We start from the raw sequence: 27,515 nt of genomic DNA, 5'->3' as shown, positions 1-27,515 counted from the left end.
GGGATCCAGTTTAATTCTTTTCTCTCTCACCTTAAACTGCCCTTTAGTTTTAGACTGCCCTGTTCTGGGAAAAAGTCTATGACTATTGGCCCTAACTATGATCCTCATAATTTTATAAATCTCTATAAAATCACCCCTCAGCCTTGTTCGTTCCCAAGAAAATGGTCCCTACCTATCCAATCTTTCCTTCTTGCGCAAAGTCTCTAGTCCAGACAACAACCTTGTGAATATTTTTTGCACCCAGATTAGCTTAATCACATCATGTCTATAGTGTGACAACCAGATTTGTACATAACACGTCCAAGTGCAGTTTAAACAATGTTTTGTGCAACTGTAACTTGATGTCAAAACTCCTATAATCAAAGCTACAGCTGTTAAAGGCAAGCATAGCATACGCCTTCACCACCCTGCCTACCCTGTGTTGCCACTTTTAGGGAACTGTACTTTATCCTGAAATCTCTATTCAGGAACATTCCCAGGTCCCTATCATTGTGAATGTCAAGGTGAAACACGTAGAATGGATGTGGTGTATCTGGACTTCCAAAAAGCCTTTGACAAGATCCCACACAAGAGTGCAAAATTAAAGCATAGGGTATTGGGGGTAGGGTATTGACTGGTTGGCAGACAGGAAGCAAAGAGTAGGAATTAACGGGTCCTTTTCAGAATGGCAGGCAGTGACTAGTGGGGTGCTGCAAGGCTCGGTGCTGGGACCCTAGTTGTTTACAATATATATTAACGATTTAGACAAGGGAATTAAATGTAACATCTCTAAGTTTGCGGATGACACAAAATGGGTGGTAGTGTGAGCTGTGAGGAGGATGCTATGAGGCTGCAGGGTGACTTGGATAGTTTGGTGAGTGGGCAGAAGCATGGCAGATGCAGTATAATGTGGATAAATGTGAGGTTATCCACTTTGGTGGCAAGAACAGGAAGGCAGATTATTATCTGTATGGTGTCTGATTAGGAGAAGGGGAGGTGCAACAAGACATGGGTGTGCTTGTACATCAGTCACTGAAACTAAGCATGCAGGTACAGTAGGCAGTGAAGAAAGCCAATGGCATGTTGGCCTTCATTGCGAGCGGATTTGAGTTTAGGAGCAAGGAGGTCCTACTGCAGTTGTACAGGGCCCTGGTGAGACCGGACCTGGAGTATTGTGTGCAATTTTGGTCTCTTAATTTGAGGAAGGACATTATTGCTATTGAGGGAGTGCAGCGTAGGTTCACGAGGTTAATTCCTAGGATGATGGGACTGACATATGATGAAAGAATTGGTCGACTGGGCTTGTATTCGCTGGAATTTAGAAGGATGAGAGGTGATCTTATAGAAACATATAAAATTCTTGGAGGATTGGACAGGGTAGATGCAGGAAAAATGTTCCCGATGTTGGGGGAGTCCAGAACCAGGGGGTCACAGTTTAAGAATAAGGGGTAGGCCATTTAGGACTGAGATGAGGAAAAACGTTTTCACCCAGAGAGTTGTGATTCTGTGGAATTCTCTGCCACAGGCGGCAGTGGAGGCCAATTCACTGGATGTTTTCAAGAGATAGTTAGATTTAGCTCTTCGGGTTAACGGAATCAAAGGTTTATGGGGAAAAAGCCGGAACGGGGTACTGATTTTGGATGATCAGCCATGATCATATTGAATGGCGGTGCTGACTTGAAGGGCTGAATGGCCTACTCCAGCACCTATTTTCTATGTTTCTATCTTCACAAGATACATCACTTTGCACTTGTCTGTGTTAAATTCCAGAATAATATTCTTAATAATGTTCCAGATCCCAGAGCGATTGTTTTGTTGGATTTTGCAGTCTTCAGCTAGTTGCACATTGAGATGTTCTGAAGGTTTCTATCAATGCCAGGTGTAGCTGGTAGAGCCACTGCCTGAAAGTGCCAGAGACCTGGGTTTGGTCCTGACCTCATGGGTTCACTTTTGTTTCCTCCAACATCTCAAAGACGTGTGGGTTTGTAAGTTAATTGGCCTCCGTAAATTGCCCCTTGTGTGTAGGGAGTGGATGCAAACCTGGAATAACGGAACGAGTGTGAACGGTCAGCATGGACTCGGTGGGCTGAAGGGCCTGTTTCTATGCTGTATCTTTCAAACAATTCAATCAATCTATCAACCAGGCGATTTTATCTGTGGCTTATCCCCATGGCCTCACCTATCACTGATGGCCTCTATTTCCCTTGCCATCCCTCTGCCTACTCCCTTTCTGCAACTGGAAACATACTTGTTTTTTCTTCTTTCAGTTTCTGGCAAAGGGTCTTTGACTTGGTCCCTTAACTCTTTTTCTCCTTCTACAGATGTGACCAACTGAGTGTTTCCTGAGCATTTTCTGAATTTAGCTTCTAAATGTCTCTTTGTTGCATAGTTTTATATATAAGCTATACAGCCATCTTAGCGGAAAATCAGGCCCTTTTCGGCCAACCGACTTGTCCAGGCGACACATGACATCAGCGATCCCCGCACACTAACAATCTCCTTCACACATCAAGGGCCATTTACAATTTTACCAAGCCAATTAACCCACAAACCTGTACATCTTTCATGGAGTTATGGCCATGGAAATTAGGAGGAAAACCGGAGCTCAAGAGAGAAAAATTTTTCCCACGCAAACGTACAAACTCTATAATTAGTTACCCAGTACTAATTTCAAACTTCAATTACTAGTCAGATTGAGCACCATTTCTTAATAAATGATTAACATTTTTAAATAGCCCAAGTGTCCAAATAATATTCACAAATAATTCACAATAAAACATGATTTTTTAAATCTCACATCAATTTATAGGCCAAATGGAAGGAATTTAGTGTTCAATTGCTGTAAATTAAAGTCAATTTAAATCTGGTGCGCTGGATTTGTGCCCTCAAGTGCCCAGAAAATACTGCAGGATATAAAGAGCACAAAATGAACTACTCTCTATAGAAAACTTTAATTACAGGGTTCTTAAGAAGCCCCCATTTAATGTAAAAATAAGGTACATACCTTTAATTGTTTGCTTTATAAAACCTGGGGCTGCGAGAGGTCGCGGGTTGAGAGTGATTTTTAAACTACTATAACTATCAAGCCTTTGTTTTTGGGTCTTTTACATAGTGAGCTATATTACCTGTCCCTGTGTGTCACTCTGGCACACAGTCAGTTGCTTTGACCACATCCATCTAAAACTAACTCTCTTTGACTTTGCTGCAGCCTTCATATAGACCTATTGAGTGCTTAGAAGAATTGGAGCAATTCTGCTTGGAGTTCTTGTTCCCGCTGCTTAATCAGCCTACATTAGAGAAGATGTTTGAGGACCTCGGGTAAGCTTCTGTTTACTGGAACTATGAACCGTATGTATAGAAGAACAGTAATTGTCTTTGCAATTTCATGCAAGATTCGTAACTCAGCGGTTTCTGAGGTAAAATATTTCATTCAGTGGCTTTTGTCCTTGGGTGTTCATCATATATCTGTCAGCATTTGTGATGCATCTCAAAAAGTAGTATTAATCTGCAGTCTGCAGCCAATAGCTTATTTTATCCATGAGCTGTACTGCGTCAGTGGAACAAATTTATTTTACTTCATTTTTCTATATCTATCTATCTATCTATCTATCTATCTATCTATCTATCTATCTATCTATCAGCTACATCTATCTATCTTCTATCTATCTATCTAATCTTTGCTTTCATCAAGATTCGTATCTCTAGGTCTATTCTATTTGTCTCTATCTATCCATCTCAAAAAGTATCTATCCAGTCTCTCTATCTATCCATCTATCTATCTTTATCTATTTCATTTTATCTATCTATCTATCTATTTATTTATCTATTTATTTATTTATTTATTTATTTATTTATTTATTTATTTATTAGAAGTAAGTACAATACAGTGGTACCTTTTTTCAGGTGCCAAATATATGTTGGCAAGTTACATTATATGTACAACTTCATTTTTTTTTTTTTTTGTAGAAATGAGAGAGAGAAAAAGAGACTAGATAATAGAGAGTAGAAAAACGTGTAGTGTGTATAAAGAAAGACAAAAAACACGAAGAGAAAGAGAGAGTGAGGGAGAAAAGTAAAAAAGAAAAAAGAAAGAAAGAAAAAATAGAAAATAGCAAATAGTAGAAAATAGGAGATAGGAGATGAGTATTTATATTCTTGACCATCTTTCACCCAGACCTGAAACAGTTGGTTTTTACGATTTTGTTGCACCACATGCATCCACGAAGTCAATAAATGAGGACCAACTCGTTAAGAATTGGTCTGGTTTATCTATTAGGAGGAATTAGTCAGTGGAACAATGTACATCTCTTGTAGGATTCATGGCTGGCTGAGAGGTCCCTCACATGGTCTATTTAGATGATATTCTAGGGGCATTGTGCTGTATTATCAAAGTATCTGTTGTTTTTAAGAACTTTTTGATCTAAAACTCCATGACAAACAAGATTCATAAAAAGATAGGCCAACTGAGGGAAACATTGAGTTGAACCAGGTTGTTTCACTCAGCCATACAGATCTTGCTAAGAACCATGAAACCTGCAGCTACTTAACAGCTGCAGATCCATCACACCAGTCACCCAATCCTGATTTATATGTACGGGTTGGACATAAGGGTGGCACGGTGGCGTAGCGGTAGAGCTACTGCCTTACAGCATCAGAGACCTGTGTTCGATCCCGACTAAGGATGCTTGTCTCTACGGAGTTTGTATGTTCTCCCCGTGACCACGTGGGTTTTCTCCGAGATCTTTGGTTTCCTCCCACACTCCAAAGACGTACAGGTTTCTAAGTTTATTGGCTTGGTATGAATGCAAAATTGTCCCCAGTGTGTGTAGGGTAGTGTTAATGTGCGGGGATCGCTGGTCAGGTGTGGACTCGGTGGGCCGAAGGACCTGTTTCCACGCTGTATCTCTAAAACTTTAAAAAAAGCTAAAAAACGAAATGTCATATGTTCCTAACCCTTGGAGGACATTTACCATTCATAACAAAAGGTTGAGGAAAACTGTTTGCAGAACAGCTCCAGACCGCTCTAAAGAAAACTTCTACGTGTGTTTATTGGACATTGCTGTCTCCAAAAGGAACCTTCTCAAAGTAGTCATCCTTTGTTGCAGCTGGTCGAGCATTCAGGCTTCAAGTTAACTTGTGCAGAATGCTCAGATAAGGTCCTCTCCATCATCTCCTGGTTTAACTTCATGACCCAAGGAGTGACTAGGATGTTTTGGGGGAGTTAAGGGCAATCGTGAATGTACAGTATGTTTTTATTGAGTAACTCCATCTTGTAACTGATTGATGTCAGGCTTGTGCAGTTGGAATATGATCATATGTCCTTATTTCTCGAAGAATTAAAAACTTTACGTGGTAGAGAACTTCTATTGCAGCAATGAATGCAGAGCTGCCTGCAGTCTGGCACTCCTGGAAGGATCATCCGTGACTGTAGGGACAAAGTAGAAAACTACCAAACAGTGATCCAACTCCAAGACCTCAGCAGCAAAGCAGGTGGATGAAAAGGCTTCATTTCTCAATAGCTGTGATGGTGGCTGAATCTTGGTTTACCTTTGCCAGCAGATTGTGTGGTTGCTCGTATGCGATGGCTGCCGACACTAACAAAGGTCACATGCAGGATTCTTTAATATCTTTTTGTGCTGTGATCTTTCCTCAGGTCTTTCTCAGCCTTGTGCAACCCCAAGTCCTGCTGTCTAGGTCCTGAGACACCCCGCTGCCTGGTCTCTCTGGGCTTTGTTGGAGAAGTGCCTCCCCTCAGCCTGACGGGGTCCAAATCCCCTTTTGCCTTCCTGACTGCATTGGTTTATTTACTGGACACCATCTGTGATATGCACAAAGGGTTAGCAGAGAAGGTGAGGCATTTTTGCAAGAGTTTGGTGTGACTGTCTTCAGAGAACAAATAATTATTTAAGAAAGACACAAAATGCTGGATTAACTCAGCGGGTCAGGCAGCATCTCTGGAGAAAAGGAATAGGTGACGTTTCGGGTCGGAACCTTTCCTCAATCTGAAGAAGGGTCCCGACCCGAAACTACCTATTCCTTTTCTCCAGAGATATTGCCTGACCCGCTGAGTTACTCCATCTTTTTGTGTCTATCTTCATTATAAATCAGCATCTGCAATACGCTTTCCCGTACAAAGAATTATTTAAGTCCCTAGCAAATGGACAGGATAGGTTTTATGGAGCTATCTTTTCTCTGGAGAAAACAGAGACTTTCAGACCTTACCCGGGGTTTGAGATGTTAAACTGTTCCTGCACCGTCACCTAGTGCCCGCTCTCATGACTGAAAGGGTTTGTCACCAAGAGATTTGAACCTTGGACGTTCTGCTGTCTGATTGCAGATGGGATGAGTGAATGGGGACATGCATGTTTGCATGTTCTCCCCTTGACTGCATGGGCTTTCTCCCACTTCTCAAAGACATTTGCGATTGGGAAGGTGGGATTGGGAGGTTATTTGACCACCATAGATTTCCCCGAGTGTTGCTGAGTGATAGACTGAAGAATCAGGAGGGAGCGATAGGCTTGTGAAAGAGGGGGGAATGAGATGGATGGAATGCCCTGAAAGCTGGCATGGACTTGGTGGACTGAATGGTCTCCTTCTGTGCTTTAAGACACTATTAGATAAAGGCGTTTAGTCTGAATGACGCCAACAGTCTCTGTGGAAAGTTTGCACCATGTCCCATTTCCTTTCACCTTTATATGCCTGTTGACTTATGTTGCCTCCCTTCAGCAAAGGCCTGATTATAAAATGGGTGCCACAGTGGTGCAGCAGTAGAGTTGTAGCCTTACAGTGCCAGAAACCCGGGTTTGATCCTGACCTCAGTTGTTCTCCTGACGGAGTTTGCGCATTGTTTCCGTGAATTGTCCCTTATGTATAGGATAGAACTGGTGTACAGGTGATTTATGGTCGGTGCGGACACGATGGGTGTAGGGCCTTCTGTGGGCTCGTCTTTCTTGGCATCTGTGATTTTATGGCTCCCAGTAAACTATAATACCACACGTTATTGATTCAATCTGACAGCTGTATCTTCAGCTACTTCCCAAACTAAAAGATATACCCCCTAAACTATTTCATCTTTCTAGTTCTTCCACTGAAATGTACCTTAAAATCGCTTTGGCTCAAGCTGTCCGAATATTATCTTATTGGATTTGATGTCAAATTTTCATTAATAACCCCTTCTGTTTCCCTTGGTAGCAACAAGGAATTGCAGATGCTGGTTTAAACAAAAGGACCCCCTTGGGGTTCAAAGGTTTCTCTTGAGATGCTTTAATATCTCAAAGGCGCTATGCAATTGCAAGTTATTGGTGCTATGAAGGCCCCATTGTATCCTCATCAAAGTGGTTGTAATACCTGCTTTCATCACAGGTAAAGGCGTGACTGTACCATTGTTCTGTATACACTGGAGAAGGGAAGTGATTGCAATAGGCATTTGGTTCCTCCAGCACTCTTCTTTTTAATCAAGTAAAAAGCTGTATTGAATTCTCCCAAGCGATTCATTCTGCCCTGCAAGACCTTAGAATGGCCAATTTAGTGATTACAGGCACCAAGTAAAAGCACAAGGGTGGCAGCTTAACCCCCCCTGTACCATTTAGGAGAGAAATCAATATAACCTCTGGTGATACAAGGTGAATGGAAGCTTTCTCTCCAGGATTACACTGGGAGTATGTTCACAAGGAAACAAGTGTGCATTGTCTGTTGGGCAATCACAAACTTTTTTTGCTGGAAATCTGAAACAAGAACAGAAAATGCTGAAACACTCAGCAGGTCAGGCAGTATCTGTGGAGAGAGAAAAAACAGAGTTAACATTACAGCTTGAGGAAGGGTATTCAAACTGACACATTGACTTTTCTTAACTTTCCACTGATGCTACTAGATCTGCTGAGCTGTTCCAGAATTTTCAATTTGTATTTGAGTTTCTGCCCTTTGGCCTTGAGATGTGGCAACAACTTAAAAAAATGTCAACAGGAAAATACTGCCAACTTATCCCTTGGAATACCACTTTCAATCACAACAAACTATGGCTTCAGGTGTGCCTTGTATTTACCTGCCATGCCAAAGAACTAAAAAGGGGTGCATGGGCCCACCATTGTTGAGTGTTGACCAGGCCCAGAGTCCCCATAGCCCTGCACACCCAGATTTTTCACAGTTTGCCCTTCTACTCTTTGTATCTATTGACCTTCCGGTGAAGTTTGGTTCTAAATTTACTATGCTTCATCAGTGATAATAATTTATTAATGAATGCAACTATTTGCAATCAGATCAAGAGACAACACTTGACAAATCTCCCTACTGTGCACCAGCATGATCAATATGGTAATTGATATTGGTTTGCAGACAATTTTCTTTCACTTGCTTCTCTGAACATCCTTATTTTGTTGTTTTGCTAACCAAAGGTATTAAGGGATTACAGGGAAAAGATGAGTATTTGGAGTTAGCCCACAGATCACACTCCATCTCACTGAGTGGCAGTGCTGGCTTAATCCTGCCCTCATGTTCCCTTTCCCATCCTCAAAAATTAAATGAGGAATGCAAAATAATAGAACAAGGACACTTGGGGATTAGGATGCATTTGGGGTTAAGATACAATTGAATGATGGAGTAGACTCAAGGGCATGAATGCCTTCTTGTCGATAAGTATTGACCTGTTAACCAGTTCCTAACCCGGACTTTCTTTAACCTTTTTTCTTTGCCTGCTTTGTTTGCAGTGCTCTACCATTTTACACAGTAAAGGTCTGAGGGATTACTTGGTCCACAGTTGCAAGAGGAGGCCACCAATAAACCACAAGTCCGCTTGGTTGCTACGACATGAGTTCCACTTCCAGCACTTTGTGCTCAAATTGGCATCCAAGACTGTAAGTAGTGTTCTTCAGCAGGAGCTTCATTGCTTCATGAGTACTGCAGGCACTGGATTTCTAGGCTGCACTATGTTTCATTTCCCTGACAGCGGATGATCCTGATTTCAAATGGAGATCTGGCCCCATAATATAGGCTGGTAGACACAAATGCTGGAGAAACTCAGCGGATGAGGCAGCATCTATGGAGCGAAGGAATAGGTGATGTTTGGGGTCGAGACCCTTCTTCAGATAATCTAGGCTGCACTCTATAAATCTATCTCAGTGAGTGCGACTTTGCCCTTGCTCCTTTCAACTTGTTATCCCTCACCTCCCTCTTCCAGACTCGCTTCCTAATGGACTTTCAAGACTCACCGCAACTTTTATGCCCCTTCATTTCCCAAAGTGTCCAATGCTCCAATTCACTCCCCCCTTCCCATCCTTTTCCCACTTTCAATAGCATTAATCGGAATCCCTCAATGAAGAAAGATCTAATGTTTTTTTAATCAATTTCAGGTTGCTTTGAACCCTCAAGTTGCACAGCAAGCTCCTCTCTATCACCACGTTGTGCTGGCGTTGCTAAGCCTGCTGCTACCAGGAAGTGAGTTCTTGGCCCGTGATCTCCTCTCTAGGGTGGCCTTTAATCGGGCGTTGATACCGTAAGTAACCCAGTGCAAAAAGACTCATTATTTTTATTCACTGACTTGCTTCTAAACCTGGGCTGCACAATGAAAACCTCCTCTTGCAGACAACGATAGTGGAGTTGGTGAATGTTCTTAGCATGTAGAGTGGGACTGCTTGTGGGCTTTGATTTTTCAATTCAATGATACTTTATTTTGGTTTGGTTAAACTAATTTATTTTCTACGTTCACAGAGAAGGCAAATTCGGTGGGCCTGAAGCAGAAGACCTTTTGTACAAACTCCAGCTGGGATCCACCAGGGACACTGCAGAGAAAGCCTGTGCAAACCCGACCCGTGGTACACTGCTGGGTGCAGCCTTCAACCAGCTCCCCACCATCCGTGCCCGTTACCTTGCTCACTTTGCTCACCTCCAAACTTCCGTCTTGCGGTCCCAGAACTTCTACACCGGCCAGAACCACCAGACACAATCTGTGCTGCTCCCTGAAATGACTGGTCCACTTCTGCCGGCTGATTGGGCCTTCCTGCCCCTGATCAACTTGTACGACCAGGTGAGCAGGGAGGAAATGAAAGGCAGGACGGTGGACTCTCTTCCCGAGAACCTCGTGGAAATGGTGACTAGCAGTCTCCAGTGGGTGCTGTTGCTGGAGACGTGGCGAGGTGGACTCCTGCAAGGCCTACCCCTGGCTGCCAAGCTTGCACGGCTCTCCTGTGTATTCCTCACCGGCAACAACCTGTTCCTGGAGCCAGCCATCCGTGACAACCTGTCTGCCCTCCTGTCCATCTACTGCCAGCAGAAGAGGATGGACTCCCTGGACCTCAGCACCCCACTCCCAGGACTGGCCTCCTTTCACGATCTGTATATTAGCCTCCTGGAACAGTTCGAGAGCGTCTCGTTCGGTGACCAACTTTTTGGCAGCTTTCTCCTGCTGCCCTTGCAGAGGAGGTTTGATGCCCAACTGCGCAAGGCTGTCTTCGGGGAGCATGTTAGCGTGTTGCGGGCACTGGGAGTGCCGCTGAAGCAGGTATACGATGCATTTGCACCACTTTAAATACTGGAGCCTAGACAAGCTAGTACTTGCCATTACTAAAAGAAAATGCACCATGATGCCGAAGCTGGAAATCTGAAACAAAGGCTGGAAACACTCAGCAGGTCAGGCAACATCTGTGGAAGGAGAAGGAGTGTTATCGTTTCAGGTCCGGGTCCCTGTATTAGAACTAGAGAAGGGTCCCAGAGAGATTTTCTTTCCACAAATGCTAACTGACCTACTGAGTGTTTCCAGCGATTTCTGCTTTCATTTTGGATCCTCAGTGACGTCCAGAATTGGTAGTGTCAGTTGATGATATAACCAACGATGGCTTAACCTTGTGTTGTAATCATTAGTGATTAGATTCATTTGCCAACACAGATTAGTGGGTGGGACACTATCCTCCAGGAAGCTCCAATGCAGTCTAAACAGAGATGATTCTACTTGCTGGCTGTGAATGTAGGTTAAATAATTTTGAAGAACTTCATCCTGAATGCTTGTGGGCACGACACTACAACACATCATTTAATGTTATTCAGAGGTGACTGGGGCAGATGCAAAGTGGACTGGTGTGTATGTGTGTATTTTTACTGATATCTTTCTTACTCCAAAGAACATTCTGATACCAAGTGTTATTCGTCACTTAAATCACCATAAAAAATTGCAAAAGGGAAGATCATCTTAAAAAAAAAACGTAATCTACCCGTTTTTTTCCTCTCTCAGTCAGTTCACTATATTCGTTGCAGAACCTTTAGTGTCCTCCTCACCGGTCGCTTGGGTAGGGTAACTTTCTCCCTGTCATCTACATTGTTAAAATGTATTATAAATTGTTAAAATTCTGAGACTAATCCTTGAGGCACCCTGCTTGTAGCAATTTGCAAACCTAAAAATAATTAAAAACTCATTTATTCTATGTCTGTTTACCAACCATAAACAAATATTATATACTAATATATTAATATTTACAAATATTACCAAACACTAGGAACTCTTGACAGACCAAAAGGTATAAACATCTTATTAAGTACTTTCGAAAGTCCAGATATATTACAGCCAAGTTTTCCCTTTATATACCTTGCTGGTTGTATACTTGCTAGTTGCTTGTGGCATGATTTCCCTTTCATAAAACCACATTGATCTGGTTAAATCGCATGTTTTCTCAATGCCCTGGTGGTATGTCCTTAATTCTATCATTCTGTTGATAACTGCGACAGGTTAGCTGATTTAGTATTCTCTGTTTACCTCATCTCCCTCCCTTCTTGAATGGTGGTGCTCTATTTGCCTTCGTCCAATCCAGAACTTGTCTCAGGATTGGAAGAGGAAGCCCTTTGAATGGTGCCCTTAAAGTAGCAAAACATAGAAAAGCACTCCATCGAACCATGATCAAATCACTGATACTGAGCCATATAAGGGGATGTGAGGACAGAGGGAGGAGCAAGATTTTAATTATGTGTAGAAAGGAACTGCAAATGCTGGAGCATACCAAAGATAGACACAAAGTGCTGGAGTAACTCAACGGGTCAAGCAGCATCTCTGGAGAAAAAGGATGGGTTACGTTTTGCGTTGGGACTCTTCTTCAGACTGAAGGTATGGGGGGGGGGGGGGGAACTGGAAGTAAGAAAAAGCCAGACCTCTCCAACAGTGAGGAATGAAAGGATGGACATTCCGGCGTAATTCTGTGCAGACTGCACCTTTCGCATTGTAATGTATGGATTGAATTGCTTTTTGCATGGAGTTAGTATTTCTTAATGGCATGAATATTCTTTCACAATTATGAAACTTTTATTTATATCATGGCAAATCTATTGGTCTCGTCAACTTGCTCCGTCTGCTTGAGGAAATGGATTAATGTAATCTAAAGAATGTTTTGTCACTCTTGAATTCTGCACACAATTGATCACATTTTGATGATTTTTCACATTGGATCTCTTTCTGTGTGTTAAACTCCACAAAGCTAATTCCCTGTTTGGCCCAATGGCATACTGCTCCAGAAAACTATGGTAAATCCATTTTATAACCATATAACCATATAACAATTACAGCACGGAAACAGGCCATCTCGGCCCTACAAGTCCGTGCCGAACAACTTTTTTTCCCCTTAGTCCCACCTGCCTGCACTCATACCATAACCCTCCATTTCCTTCTCATCCATATGCCTATCCAATTTATTTTTAAATTATACCAATGAACCTGCCTCCACCACTTCCACTGGAAGCTCATTCCACACCGCTACCACTCTCTGAGTAAAGAAGTTCCCCTCATATTACCCCTAAACTTCTGCCCCTTAATTCTGAAGTCATGTCCTCTTGTTTGAATCTTCCCTATTCTCAAAGGGAAAAGCTTGTCCACATCAACTCTGTCTATCCCTCTCATCATTTTAAAGACCTCTATCAAGTCCCCCCTTAACCTTCTGCGCTCCAGAAAATAAAGACCTAACTTATTCAACCTATCTCTGTAACTTAGTTGTTGAAACCCAGGCAACATTCTAGTAAATCTCCTCTGTACTCTCTCTATTTTGTTGACATCCTTCCTATAATTGGGCGACCAAAATTGTACACCATACTCCAGATTTGGTCTCACCAATGCCTTGTACAATTTTAACATTACATCCCAGCTTCTATACTCATGACGTAGTCTTCCAAATACTTTATGACGTAGCCTTCCAAATTATTTTTGACATTTGATTGTTTTACAGATTTAAAAACTCCCTCGATTATTGCAATGTCATTGCTCCTTGTTTTTTGTTTAAAATCATCTTTAATTATGCAGTCTTTAAACTCATTCCACCAACGTTTACTCTTATGATTTCCATCTGACCAAATGACTAGCTGTTCTCTTGAATCAACATTATTCCACAACCACAAATGACTGAAAACTGAATCAATTATGAGTTTAGAAGGGGAAGTATTGAACAGTGAGGTAAAGACAATTGGAGCTTCTTCAAAGACTTAGCACCGGCACCATGGGATGAATAGCTTCTTCCTATATTGTGTGATTGTATATAAATTGGTAGAACAACATGTATTTATATAATGCCTTTGAAGCATAAAATATCTCAAGGCCCTTCGCAGGAGTGTAATTCAACAAAATTTACAGCAAACAACGTGGAAATGTACCAGGTCAGTTGATAAAATACTTGAAAATGAGGCAATTTTTACTATTAATGCAGGAGGTGTGAGAGACGGAGAAACGGTGAGGATTAATAATAGAATTCCAGAACCTGTAGCCTGTTGGACTGAAGAGGCAATTATAGGCAGCCTTACACTAGAAACCCAAAATTGACAAGGACAAAGTAATGAATGGAGATTGTGGTGATACGGATGTGGAGGGGTTGAAAAGTACCATGAACATTTTAAAATTGTGGTTGGCCTGCACCATGATAGGTCCTTGAGATCTAAAGTGATTGGAAAAACTCTTAAATTCACTGAGGATGAAAATATTCTGCCAGAGTTTTCACACCTTGCAATCTTATCTGTCTTGAAACAGCTGCCGATCCCCTTGGAACATTACACCCAACCCATGGAGACTTCATTGGATCTTCTGCGCCAGTATTTCAAGACCTTGGTGACCTGCACCCTACGCCTCAGTTGGTGTCCTGTGCTCTATGTGGTGGCTGTTGCTCAAGTCAACAGCTTCATCTTCTCTCAGGAGGCTGTTGATGAGGTACAATTTTTTTTTTTCTGGATAAAAATTCCTTGCCATTAGCACAAATGTGAAAAGGATAGATTATTATTTGTTTCAGCCGCTTTCATGTTGAGTGCTTGACTTTGTCTTAGAGTTCTCAAGGCTTCTCTTTCTCTGCAATCTTCAGCTTGTCCTAAATTCCATAACCCTTAACCTAAACCATGCAAAGTTCATACTATCATCCTGGTTCCGATTTATAATGACTATTCTGTATAAATACTTCATCAAGGGTATTGAGGAATTTGAAACTAAGCAGGAAATGAGGTTGGGAAATAGCTGATCCAATTGGAATGCAGACAATTCAAGGGCTGAATGGCATATCCCTTTGAAAATTTCTACCCCACAATGAATTGGAGATAATATACCCTACAATTAGTATGCTTCGCAACATTCAGAGCGAGGAGATTGTAATTTTGATGTGCACATGCATAATCCCAGAAGCTTTGTGCTTGGCAAAATATTATTGCTGTAGGGAAAAAAAATTGTGAGTGAACCTGGCCAAAGTTGCTGTACCCTGAGATACAACAACAACTATTACTTTAGCCAAGTGTTCTCACGGTGGAAAAGTTGATCAGCACACGAGTAAGGTAACAGTCATTATAGTATGTCAGGATAGAGCCTCTTTGGCCAGACCGGGTGGAGAAAGAAAACACTGAAGAGTGTGCTCATCTCAACTCCGACACCAATTACCCCCATGGTCTTAATCTAATAATTTCCAAGCCATACTTTTGTTGCAATGACATCATGAAGCTAAATTTGAAAGCTATTTTTTCCAAAACATTTGTTGGAATTTTAATTTCTCCCCACACCTTTGGTTATAAATACATAGCTTTATCTAAATGTACTGTATAGGTGATAATGGCATGTTGGAGAATTGTTCACAAGATAGCGGGAAGAAAACATAATTTGCATTTATATTATTATTTGTATGACATGTTTCTAAAGTGTCACATACTCTCTTAGGTTGAAGGATCCCCCAACCATACTGTAAAAGGAAATCAAGTCATTCTTATGCCACAACACTCTTTCTGCATATCCCCACCCCACCCCCAACGCCTTGACCTACTTGTTCAGACCAATGTCTGGTACTGACTAACAGCACTGAAATAGATTAAGTTGTCATTGTCACATTGCTGTTTGTGAGATCTTCCTGATGTAAATAATCTGTAGTGTTTCTCACAAGACTATAATAACTGCATTTCAAAACTTTCATTCAATATGAAGGGCTTTGTGATGTCCTGTGGGAGGTGCCTTACAAGTGCAGGCTTGCCCGTCATTTCTCCACTCCACACAGGGAGCTGATGTTCTGAACTTGGATGCGATTGACAATTGCTTATAAACACCCTAAGGACCTGTCAGAGCTAATCCTGATTGCACATGTGCACTTAAACGCCTGCCTGATTAGTTCTTCTTGCTGTATCCTGGGATGCATCTCCTTCAATTATTCAAAGGTAGAAGCAATAGGCCTGTTTTGAACTCATGCTCAGCAGGCCTTGATATGATACTGAAGATACCAAGAAATAAATCAAGACTTGAAAATTGAACTATTTTGGACTGAATTAGTAACATTATGAGTAGGAAGTAACTGCAGATGCTGGTTTATACCGAATATAGACCAAAATACAGGAGTAACTCATCAAGGTCAGGCAGTATCTGTGGAGGAAAATAATATGTGATGTTTTTGGTTGGAACCCTTCTTCAGACTGAAAGTAGAGGTTGGGGAGGGGTGTGGGGGACTGGAGGTGAGCAAAGGCCAGAACAAATCGAGGCCGACAAAAGATGACCTCAGGAGGGGTGCAATCCATGTGGCCAATTGTTGTCTGGGGAAGGTGTGATAACAAGAGGGGTACAAGGATGCGAGCAGTGGAACTGGTAGCATGACTAGGGTCTGATTTTGTTATGGAGAGTCCAAATATGAAATTATATGAGGATTACAAATGATCTTTCCCAGTCAACAACAACTATAATGACTAAAATAACAATGAACATTTCTCAGTGTGATTTGATGATAAGCAGCATAAAGAGATACCCATGGCAGTGGTCAAATTTCTTGTTAAAGGAGCAGATTGTAATATCACAACAATGAGGACAGTAGAGGTAGAAAGGTTTATGGGGGGGAACTCCATAGCTAGCAATTCGACAGCAGGATGCATGGTACTAATAGAGATAAGAGCAGGGTGTGGGGGGGAGGGGGGAAGCCTGGGGAGGCAAAAAAGGAAAAAGGCAGAGATCTTGATAGGTGCCGTGGTTATGGATGGGGGTTAGGACAATAGGGAAGATTGAGCGAATGGAGAGATTCAATTAATTTTAATCTAAGTGCTCTTCAGGACAGGGTGTGATTGTTGATGTGAGAGCAGGAAGTTGATATTTGAGCGAGACAAAAGCCACCTGAGACTTAACGAAGCCGCATGGAACTGCAGATGCTGGACTCTTGAGCAAAACACAAAGTGCTGGAGTAACTTAGTGGTCAGGTAGCATCCGTGGAGAGAATGGTTAGGTTTCATTTCCTGTGGGAACTCTTGTTGAGACTGATTGTAATTGTGGGGAGAAAGCTGGAAAAGAGGTGGGTCGTGACAAAGCATGGCAAATGGTAAGCGAATATTAATGTTGGGCAGGGTACCAGTGTGTGGCTGATAGCTAGAGACTCACAGCACCAGCAGAGGTTGATGCCATTGAACTTCACAGTGGTGCAGCTGGGTGATGCCGCCTCATGGGTCCAGCGGTCTGCGTCCATTCCTTGTCTCCAGTGCTGTCTGCAGGGAGTCTGCTGCTTTTCCTTCAACCGCATCTCCCTCAGGTGCTGTGATTTCCATCCAAATACCAAAGGATGCTGGTTGATTACTTTACCCGAATGGTGTGTGCATAGTAGGAGAATTGTGATGGAGTTGATGGGCTAGTGAGAAGGAATAGATTGCTGGCAATAAGTGGGGGAATGGAATTAATGTAAATGCTTTGGAGAACAGGCACAGACACAATGGTCCAAACGAGAACTGCAAAGAAATACAATAAATACTGGTGTGCAAGCCTACTTTGAGTATTTGAGAGGCACGGTGGCACAGCTAATGTATATGAAGGCTTTAGCCTGGGTAAGATCGCTTTGGTGATCTGGGTGAAGTTACGCTAGAGACTATCATTATTGTTTACATTTTTCAAGAATCACAAACATGCCACATTTATTTGCTATTTGTACAACATTTCCATTTATCAATGGGGAACAGAACCACTTTCTAACAATGTGAGCAATACTTGAGCTGCTGTAGCAACCATCCTTAAATCAACCATCCTTAAATCACACAAAACCACACATGGAGACAATGAATTCTCTTCTGGTACTCACAAGGTTGTCCTGGGGATTAGATTTTAATCTTTGAAGGATCTGGGGCAACACTGGTGTGTGTGTGTGCAGTCTAAAATTATATGGAAGCATAAAGTTCTCTACCAGTTATAATCTCTACCAGTTATAATCTCATCCATCTAGGTCCTCAGTTCTGGAATTCCCTCTCCATCTTGATCAAATCTCTCATTAAGTTTTACCTCTGATGACGTTTTTGATCACCTGTACTATGATCAGTTTCCCTGACCTTGTGTAGGATGTTTGTCTGATTTGGATGCATTTCAAAACATTTTACTAGATTAAAAGTGTCATATTAATGAAAACTATTTTGTAATCCAAGTTTCATGTCAGATCATCCTGATTTAACACCTCTTCTACTCTCTTTCAATGCATGTATTCTTCATAATGCATTTTGTTACTACAAGTTTACTTTGATAGGATTTCACCTTTCATCCTCTATTCTTTTTAAATAGCTTAGAGTTAGTACTCACGATCTCTTGGGTGCAGGAGTAAAATTTGGCATTTACCAAACCGCAACTATCCAAGTTGCCTTGCACGAATCCCTCTTCTTTTCCAACATTATGACTACACCACGAGATCTGGGTCTTTTCCTATGATTGTCACTTTAAAAACAATTTAATGAAATGAATCAAAAGCACTTTAGCCATACCATACCATGACATTGGTGAAGGACAATAATAGTTACAATTTCCCTGATAGTCAACAGATCATTTTAATTCCTCCCTGACGCTTGGTCATGCGGAACTAGGGCTGCCATTTAAAGATTTGATCTTGTGGAGTTGATGGAGTGTGATGCCATTTTCAATCAGTAGACGTGTTATTTCTGAATCAGAAAGATGTGGGTCTTGTACTCCAGAATATTGAGCACATATGAGATGCAACTGTGAATGTTTGAGATGTCGGCATTTCTCAATTGAAGTTTTACACTGGTTATGAAAATTCATTCTGTCCCTTGGACAATATGTGTCCCTCTACACACACTATTAAATAGATTATTTGGCCATTGTTTCATTACTTAGCTGTGGATCTTGCTGTGCATAAAATAACTGGTGCATTTGCATAGATTATAAAAGCAATTGCACTTCAAAAATACTGCATTGGCTGGAAAGCTCATTTGGACATCCTCAGTTGTGAAAGGTGATGTATAAATGCTTGTTCTCGTTTCTGGCATCACCATGATACAAGTGCAGTTCTTTCTTGTTTGATCCATGTTCACTTCCCCACCATTGGCACCATAGAAATGAGTGAATTCACTGACCACCCTATTGAGGTGAAACACTTTGGAATATTAGGTTGGCAACAGCTTTTCACCTCCAATGACTGGATTTGAACTGGTAGTTGAAAATCTTCTATCATGTTTGCTTTTTGTTTGATGTGAACCAATTTATTAGAGACAGAAATAATGCAAGAATTCTTGAGTAAACAAAACTTTTACAAACACCAAATGCATCTGCCATGAGGATATCAAAACATAGGTTCAGCTCTCCCTCTGCCTCAGACTCTTGCCCAGTCTCAACCAGCAATTCCTTCTCCCTTTTTTGACTTGACTTTTAGCTTAATATATCCACTAAGAATGTGTCGAATGCTAAGCTGTGTGGGAGAACTAAGTAACGGAATTAGATTCCTCGAGTACTGAGGGTCTCAAGCTGTACAGGTTTTTCAGTGTCCTTTTCACTGGCCTTCATGTGTGTGTTCATACGGACGTCCACTCCTGATATTGTTCCATGCACCTGCGCTCCATTCTTCAGCTCAATAGCCACAGTCTCATGGCTCAACTTCATCAAAAATTGGCCCAACTTCATGAATGTGGCAGTGAGAAACAGTGCAGCAATGGTAGCTTTGGACATACAATATGAAATACATTTGTGAGGTCTTAATTCAACTGGTTGAGGTTACAACGAAGTGTGGCCTCATTGACCACACTGTTCAGGAAGGCTAAAAGGGCAATGGACTTAGAGAATTGTCACACCTGTACACCAGAGTCTTTAGTTGCGTTTGGAATTCACATATATTAACAGAGACAGTTGAGTTTTTCCCTACATCTAATGATGCTTGATTTCATTATGCAGAGTGCCGTTGATTGGATCCTTGAAGCAGAATATTTTCCATTCCCAACTATAAATATATGTGTTATATAATAAATAAGGTTCTTGAAAAATTGAGGGCACTTAATGGGGTTTAAGTACCACAACCTCATCTCTTATAAAGAGCCTTGAGTGCGGTAAAGTGTAAAAGTTACTTACTCAAAGAGATGGATATAAAACAGCACCTTAAAAGAGGTGGCAAAGTTTAGGAAAAGCATTCCAGAGCTTTGACTAGCTTTGAGGTTATTATTGCCAGTGTTGGCAGGGAAATAACTAGAGGTTGTTATAATTGCCTTAATTCGCAACATACACCTTTGTTTGAGGAGATATCACAGATAGGTCAAGGATTGAAATTATCAGCTGAGAAAATGTATTTCCACTTGGGTGAAATTGCTAGAAGTGGGTGAGTTTGGGACTGGAAATAACCTGTGATAAACACAAAGGAATTTAGAAGAAACAAAGCTACTTAAAGAATGGCGAGGATATGAAACTTACTATTGCAATAATTGGTTGAGGTTAATTGCATGGATATCTATGGAGAGAAATGATAACTGCACAAGGGAAAAGGGAATGGAAGGAGTTGTTCTTTGGGCCAGATGCCTGTTTTGAATTGTGCATGGTAGGCAAACCATTACTTTTACCACAAAATGGTTAATATATCCTAAATAAGGGACTAACCAGAAAGTTGGTTTGGTTAACTTAAATTTCCATTGGATTGTATGGAAAGTGCCTGGTTTGTTGTTTCTCTTGTGGGATTTATTAGAAATGGAGTTCTGATCCACTGAGATATTGTGCACTACATGGTAATAGGTTACGGTTTAGCCCCTCCAACAAGAGCATATGTGCTTATAATGCAAGAACTCTGCACTGGAATTGTTATCCATTTTACAATACAATTATTTGCCACCTCTTACCCACACCACTGGGCTACATTATAGGAACTGAATATAAAATTAAGTCGGCTTAGCCAGTTCACAAGGAATATTAAAGTCTGATTAAACTAGCCGTTTAATTCCATATGACAAACTCTTCTGTGGGTCGGTACAGTGAAAGTAGTTAGCACTATGCAACTCTGAGTGGAGACCTGTTGCTTCATTTTATATCAAAACATAAAATGTATCGTAATAATGTTCCCACCTTTTCTTTGATGTTTTGTCGTTTTGCAGGAGTTTGATGCTGCCAGAAGGAGTATGCTGCGAAAATCATACTTGTTAGCAGATGTGGTGGGTATTCAGCAAAATATTTGAACCATGGTAAACTTCAAAATGCATGCTTTCGGCTAAATTACTTAAAAGGTATAAGCCTGTTCCAAAACCTGAATGGAAAAAAATTGCAGGTAGGATTAGGGAGGAATCAAAGGCTTTGACCAACCGTGCGCACTGTGTCATTCTGACTTGAATCTTATAAGAAGGGTTTCGAACCACAGAGGAAGGGGCAGAAAATATTCCTGGGGATAATATCAGGATGGAGGGTTCTTAAGAATGCCTGACCAAGATTTGTGGTTCTTCTATTAAAAAAAGACTGGGTTGAGGGATAATATAATAAAATTATGATGCTGGCAAAAGCAAACTGAATGAGCCTTTCTTCATCTACCAATTGCTAAGTTTCTATTCATGCCTACATCTCCAATCCTGCGGATGTGTGTTCACCTGGGGTTACTGGCAAATGTACCACTCTGCCTGTCTCTGATTTAAACCTTTACCTGGCAACCTTCGTTCTCCCAACGGAATTCACTTGGAGCCACTACATCCCAGGTACACCCAATCCCGATTTGTCAATATAAATTTCCTTTCCCAGCTTGGATCGCACGGTGATTTGTTAGCAGTGCAAAGAATAGCACGGTGATTTGTTAGCAGTGCAACAAGACAACTCTTAAGTATATCTAAAAATGGGCAATAAAAATCCTGTTAGACACACTTCCCAAAATGGATATTGAAACATGTTTACCCAGTAGTTGATGAGAAAAATCCTCTTCAAAATGGTCTCCACTGAATCTTTTACCCATCTCTGGACAATGCTTATATTTCAGTTGGTATCTGTTTAATGAAATGTACATGCACCCCCTGGCTATAAATCCCAGTACTTCAATATAAAACAGAAGCGATCTGTGATGATTACATTTATTGGTCTTGATACTTCCAAGCTGCCTTGCTCATCTCGTACCTGCTGATTACTGCAGTGGGTCGCCAGGCATGGACTCTGTGAAGCCAGTTCACAGCTGACCTGTCAGATGAGACACAGGACAATTCATTTAATTGGCAACACAAGCTTGCAGTTGACTTGCCTGCCTTTGACATTCACAAATATTTAAAAATTAAAAATACTACTAAAATGTACTTAACTCCTGACATTTTAAAAGGCAATACACTGTTAAACAATTAAGGAGAGTTTAATGAACTCCGTCAAATCAATTGAATTTTTCATTTCTTGTTCTCTTTATAGCCATTCATTTATATTCAAGTGAATGGATTTGCTGGATGTTTCAGGCAGATTTCCCATCAGAAACCTGCAGAAGTGCATGCTCTCCTGGGAAGTTTAACAGAAGGACATGGTTGTCTAGAGAACAGTTGTTAGAGGATGGAAGTTATGGGCTTCCATCCTGGTTTGGCAGCCTCAAATATCCATAGACATGCAGGCTAAGGAAAAGTAGACTGGAATTCTAGATTGCTATTGTTGACCAAGTTGTATGGATGTCGAGGTGTGAAGTGGTGACACTACTATCGACTGCCGTGAGCTACAAGGTATGGATTGAATTGGTTGAAAAATACAGCACATCAACAGGTCCTTCAGTTCACGCCATACACACTAGTTCTAATAATCCCACTTTTGTATTAACTCCCTACACACTAAAGGCAATTTACAGAGGCCAATTAGCCGACAGATATGGGATGTGGGAGGAAATCGCATGAACCAGGGGAAACCAACATGATCACAGGGATAATGTACAAAATCCACACAGACAGCACCCGAGGTCAGGATTGAACCTGGTTCTCTGGCGCTGTTAGGCAGCAGTTCTATCAGCTGTGCCATTGTGCCACCCTCAAACTGGTATTGTTAAGTTGATTTCAACTGCTATGACTGTGTAATTGGAGAACTGTTGGGAGGAATGAATTTCTTCTTGATAGATATAATTTTCTCCTTATACAAATAAAATTAGTCCTGAAACTTATTTCAGTTCTGATTCCATCACAAGGTGGGCAATACTGCAATTTGGGAAAGGGTGCAGTGCACAGCAGCACTTTCAAGCTCCTGAGTTCATGATATGATGATGAGAAGAGGCAGTTTGCTCCAATTAAATTGCTTGGGGTGGAGCAGTGTGTATCGTATAAATTTTGAATCGTGTAAAGATGGCTCTACATTCGATCTGAGAGAATCGTGAGTTTGGAGCCAGTTTACACAGTAAATGCTGCCTTATATTTGTGTGTTTCAACCATCCTCTCACGTAGCGGGGTAGAATATCTGACCACTCTATGGAGTGAGGCCTCTGCTTTTGATCTTTGGTCTGAATGCAAGAAAGGCCTGCTGTCAAATATCCTTAATGGGGCATTGATGAGAGTATTTTGCGATGTACCACTTACTAATTAGCTGAATTCAGCAATAACACATATTGTGAAGATAGACACAAAATGCTGGAGGAATTCAGCGGGACAGGCCGCATCTCTGGAGAGAAGGAATGGGTGACGTTTCGGATTAAGGACCTTTAGATTTATTTTGTGAGTCAGGTTATAGATTCAAGTGCAAGACCTGATGTAACAACTTATTTGACAATTTAATGCAGCGCTGATGGAGTGTCACACTATTGAAGATATGATGGTAAACTAAAGCCCAGTGTACTCCCTCGGTGAATGTACTGATCCCTTGGCATTTTTCATAGAAAAGACAAGGAAGTTACAGTGCCCTCCATAATATTTGGGACAAAGACCCATCATTTATTTATTTGCCTCTGTACTCCACAATTTGAGGTTTGTAATAGAAAAAGTCACATGTGATTAAAGTGCACATTGTCAGATTTTATTATAGGTAATTTTTACACATTTTAGTTTCATCATGAATGAATAAGTGAATGAATAAGTTTATGAAGAAATTTATTGGCCAAGTATCCACATATACAAGGAATTTGCCTTGGTGCTACGCCCGCAAGTGACAACATGACATACAGTGACAGTTAAGAATGATACATAAAACATTGATAATAAAACATTATCGATTAAACATGTCAATTAAATAATATACCAGAGCAAAAGGAGGCTACAGATTTTTGGTTATTGAGTAGAGTTACTACTCGTGGAAAAAGCTGTTTTTATGTCTGGCTGTGGCAGCTTTGACAGTCCGGAGTCACCTTCCAGAGGGGTGATTCAAAGAGTTTGTGGCCAGGGTGAGAGGGTCAGAGATGATACCCACTCGCTTCCTGGCTCTTGCAGTGTACAATTTGTCAATGGAGGGAAGGTTGCAGACAATAACCGTCTCAGCTGACCGGACGATTGCTGCAGCCTCCAGATGTCGTGCTTGGTGGCTTAGCCAAACCAGACCATGATGGAGAAGGTGAGGACAGACTCGATGATGGCCGTATAGAATTGGACATCACGTAGAAATTACAGCAGTGTTTATACATAGTCCCCCCCATTTCAGGGCAGCATAATGTTTGGGATACATGGCTTCACGGGTATTTGTAATTGCTCAGGTGTGTTTAATTGCCTCCTTAATGCAGAAATAAGAGAGCTCTCAGCACCTAGTCTTTCCTCCCGTCTTTCCATCACCTTTGGAAACATTTATGGCTATTTATCAACATGAGGACCGAAGCTGTGCCAATGAAATTCAAAGAAGCCATTATGAGACTGAGAAACAAGTATAAAACTGTTAGAGACATCAGCAAAACCTAGGCTTACCAAAATCAACTTTTTGGAACATCATTAAGAAGAAAGCGAGCACTGGTGAGCTTACTAATCGCAAAGGGACTGGCAGGCCAATGAAGACCCCCACAGCTGATGACAGAAGAATTCTTGCTATAATAAAGAAAAATCCCCAAACACCTGTCCGACAGATCAGAAACACTATTCAGGAGTCAGGAGTGGATTTGTCAATGACCACTGTCCACAAAAGACTTTATGAACAGAAATACAGAGGCTGCACTGCAAGATGCAAACCACTGGTTAGCTGCAAAAATAGGATGGCCAGGTTACAGTTTGCCAAGAAGTACTTAAAAGAGCAACCACAGTCTGGAAAAAGGTCTTGTGGACAGATGAGATGAAGATTAACTTATATCAGAGTGATGGCAAGAGCAAAGTACGGAAGAAGAAAGGAACTGCCCAAGATCCAAAGTATACCACCTCATCTGTGAAACACGGTGGTGGGGTGTTATGGCCTGGGCATGTATGGCTGCTGAAGGAACTGGCTCACTTATCTTCATTGATGATACAACTGCTGATGGTAGTAGCATAATGAATTCTGATGTGTATGGCACATCCTATCTGCTCAAGTTCAAATAAATGCCTCAAAACTCATTGGTCGGCGGTTCATTCTACAGTACGACAATGATCCCAAACATACTGCTAAAGCAGCAAATGAGTTTTTCAAAGGGAAAGAATGGTAAATTCTTCAGTGGCCAATTCAATCGCCCGGTCTGAACCCAATTAGGCATGCCTGTTATATGCTGAAGAGGAAACTGAAGGGGACTAGCCCCCAAAACAAGCATAAGCTAAAGATGGTTGCAATACAGGCCTGGCAGAGCATCACCAGAGAAGACACCCAGCAACTGGTGATGCCCATGAATTGCAGACTTCAAGCAGGCATTTCATGCAAAGGATATGCAACAAAATACTAAACATGACTACTTTCATTTACATGACATTGCTGTGTCCCAAACATTATGGTGCCCTGAAATGGAAGGAGTATGTATAAACACTGCTGTAATTTCTACATGGTGAAACCAAAATGTATAAAAATGGCCTTTATTTATAATCTGAGAATGTGCACTTTAACCACATGTGATTTTTTTTTTCCATTACAAATCTCAAATTGTGGAGTACAGAGGCAAATAAATAAATGATGAGTCTTTGTCCAACACAAAATGGAGGGCACTGCAAATCTCAGAGACATAGAGCTAAACAGCACAGAAACAGGCCATTCAGCCCAAATCCTCTATGCTGACCAAATTGCCTATACAAGCTAATCCCAATTGCCCACGCCTGGTCCATATCCCTCCAAACCTTTCTTATCCATGTACTTATCCAAGTGTATTTTAAATGTTGTGATTATACCTGCTTCTATCACTTCCTCTGGCAGCCCATTCCAGATACACACCACTCTATGTATAAAAAAAGTCGACCCACAGGTTATTATTCAATCTTTCACCTCTCACCTAAAACCAATGCCATCTTGTGTTAGATTCCCCTACCCTGGGGAAAAGACTGTCACTACTCACCTTATACAAACCAGCATTTATCCATCACTCAGTTTCACTGACATGGCCATTATTGTATTGCTCTTTGTGCAAGAATGTTGTGCGAAAAGCGTACTTTGGCATATTTAACAATACAGTGGTGACTGCACTCGATAGTTGACTGCAAAGTGCTTTGAGGCAATAACATCATGAAAATAACTGATATAACCATAGTTGTTTTCTCCTCTCTCTTGGACAGGTGCTGAGAAGGCATCTACTGCATTTCAAGTTACCCAACGTGGAGTCATCCACAGGGTTCGACATGTACGAGGAGATGCCCCCTGTGAGGCACAGGTGGCTGCAAAAAGTCCTTGGAGATCTTCTAAAACTGGAGAGGGAGCAGGAACCACAATAACAATAGAGACACTGACTCCATTGCACCTGTACAGTGCAATCCCTAGGGATGGTTCTGTGTGGAAACCAGATCAGAAGCTTGGTGGAGAAAACCCTACTGCCATTTTATCAAACGGCGATTCCTTATCTGTTTATGAGGAAAAGGTTGTAATCTGATGGAATACTGGCTCTGCTCTTCTCAAAATGAAGGTGACTCCGTGATCCCCTCGGCTGTAGATTTCACATGTTGAGTGCCGACCATCCTCCATCCTGAACTTTTTCAGACTTGCACTTGGAATGATCCACAGGCACCGTGGAATAGAAAAACTGTGTCCATGCTCACTCAGGAATGTAGGAGTAGCCCATTATCGCTTTGTAAGTGAAGGCATCTGGAAAAGGCGGATTAATTTTGTTGCTCCAGTTTTACAGTAAAAAATTAAGGGTTCTCTGAATAGCCTGGCATAGTGTGAATTATGCAGAACTCGCCATTTGCTCATTCATGGGTGTAATTACTTGATTTTTAATTTGGTTCATGTTGGTCATGGTTTTCATCTACTGTATAGACTGGGTACAGTGGAAAAAGTTCATTAAATATGAAAGGTAAATGTGGTTTATTTACTATTAATGTCCGTGCATCAAGAGTGGGGGATAGCTGATGTTGTTCCTTCATTTCGGAAGGGCTGCTGTGTTAAGCTAGGCATCTCCAGGCTAATGAGCTTTACGCCCATGGTAGGGAAATTATTGAAGAAAGCTCTAAGGAACAGGATTTATTTGGAAAGGCAGGTACCGTTTAGGGATAGTAAGTAGGGCTTTGGGAAGGAGAAATCTTGATTCACTAATTTGATGGAATTTTTTGAAGAGATGACTAGAAAGATCAATAAAAGCATGGTGATAGATGTTATGTACATGAATTTTAGTAAGGTATATTTGATTGACAAAGTCCTGTATGGTAGGCTGGTCTAGATGGTTAAGGCACATTGGATTCAAGGTTAAATGGTGGAATACTTTTGTGATTGGAAGTCTGTGATTAGTGATATTCTGCAGGGATCAGTGCTGGGACTTTTGTTGCTCATGATATACGTTAGCAGCTTGGATGTGAATGTAGGAGGTATAATTAGTACCACCTACATCAGTGATGACACAAAT

General features: G+C 41.3%; 1 protein-coding gene across 2 annotated transcripts in view; it reads left to right on the top strand.

The window, feature by feature from the left end:
• The window catches only part of rpap1 (RNA polymerase II associated protein 1), a 107,087-nt gene extending 80,113 nt beyond the window's left edge, over positions 1-26,974 (top strand). For both annotated transcript variants that reach the window (XM_055640870.1, XM_055640869.1), the window contains exons 18-25: positions 3,188-3,297; positions 5,633-5,828; positions 8,682-8,828; positions 9,324-9,466; positions 9,682-10,471; positions 13,961-14,137; positions 20,764-20,820; positions 26,236-26,974. In XM_055640870.1, coding sequence (XP_055496845.1) covers positions 3,188-3,297; positions 5,633-5,828; positions 8,682-8,828; positions 9,324-9,466; positions 9,682-10,471; positions 13,961-14,137; positions 20,764-20,820; positions 26,236-26,391 — 1,776 coding nt within the window. In that variant the 3' untranslated portion in view covers positions 26,392-26,974. The remainder of the gene's footprint in view (positions 1-3,187; positions 3,298-5,632; positions 5,829-8,681; positions 8,829-9,323; positions 9,467-9,681; positions 10,472-13,960; positions 14,138-20,763; positions 20,821-26,235) is intronic.
• The last annotated feature ends 541 nt before the right edge of the window (positions 26,975-27,515 follow it).

Source organism: Leucoraja erinacea, chromosome 9 (assembly GCF_028641065.1).
Source record: "Leucoraja erinacea ecotype New England chromosome 9, Leri_hhj_1, whole genome shotgun sequence".
NCBI classification, from domain to species: domain Eukaryota; kingdom Metazoa; phylum Chordata; class Chondrichthyes; order Rajiformes; family Rajidae; genus Leucoraja; species Leucoraja erinaceus.
This window is presented reverse-complemented; position numbering and strand designations above follow the sequence as displayed.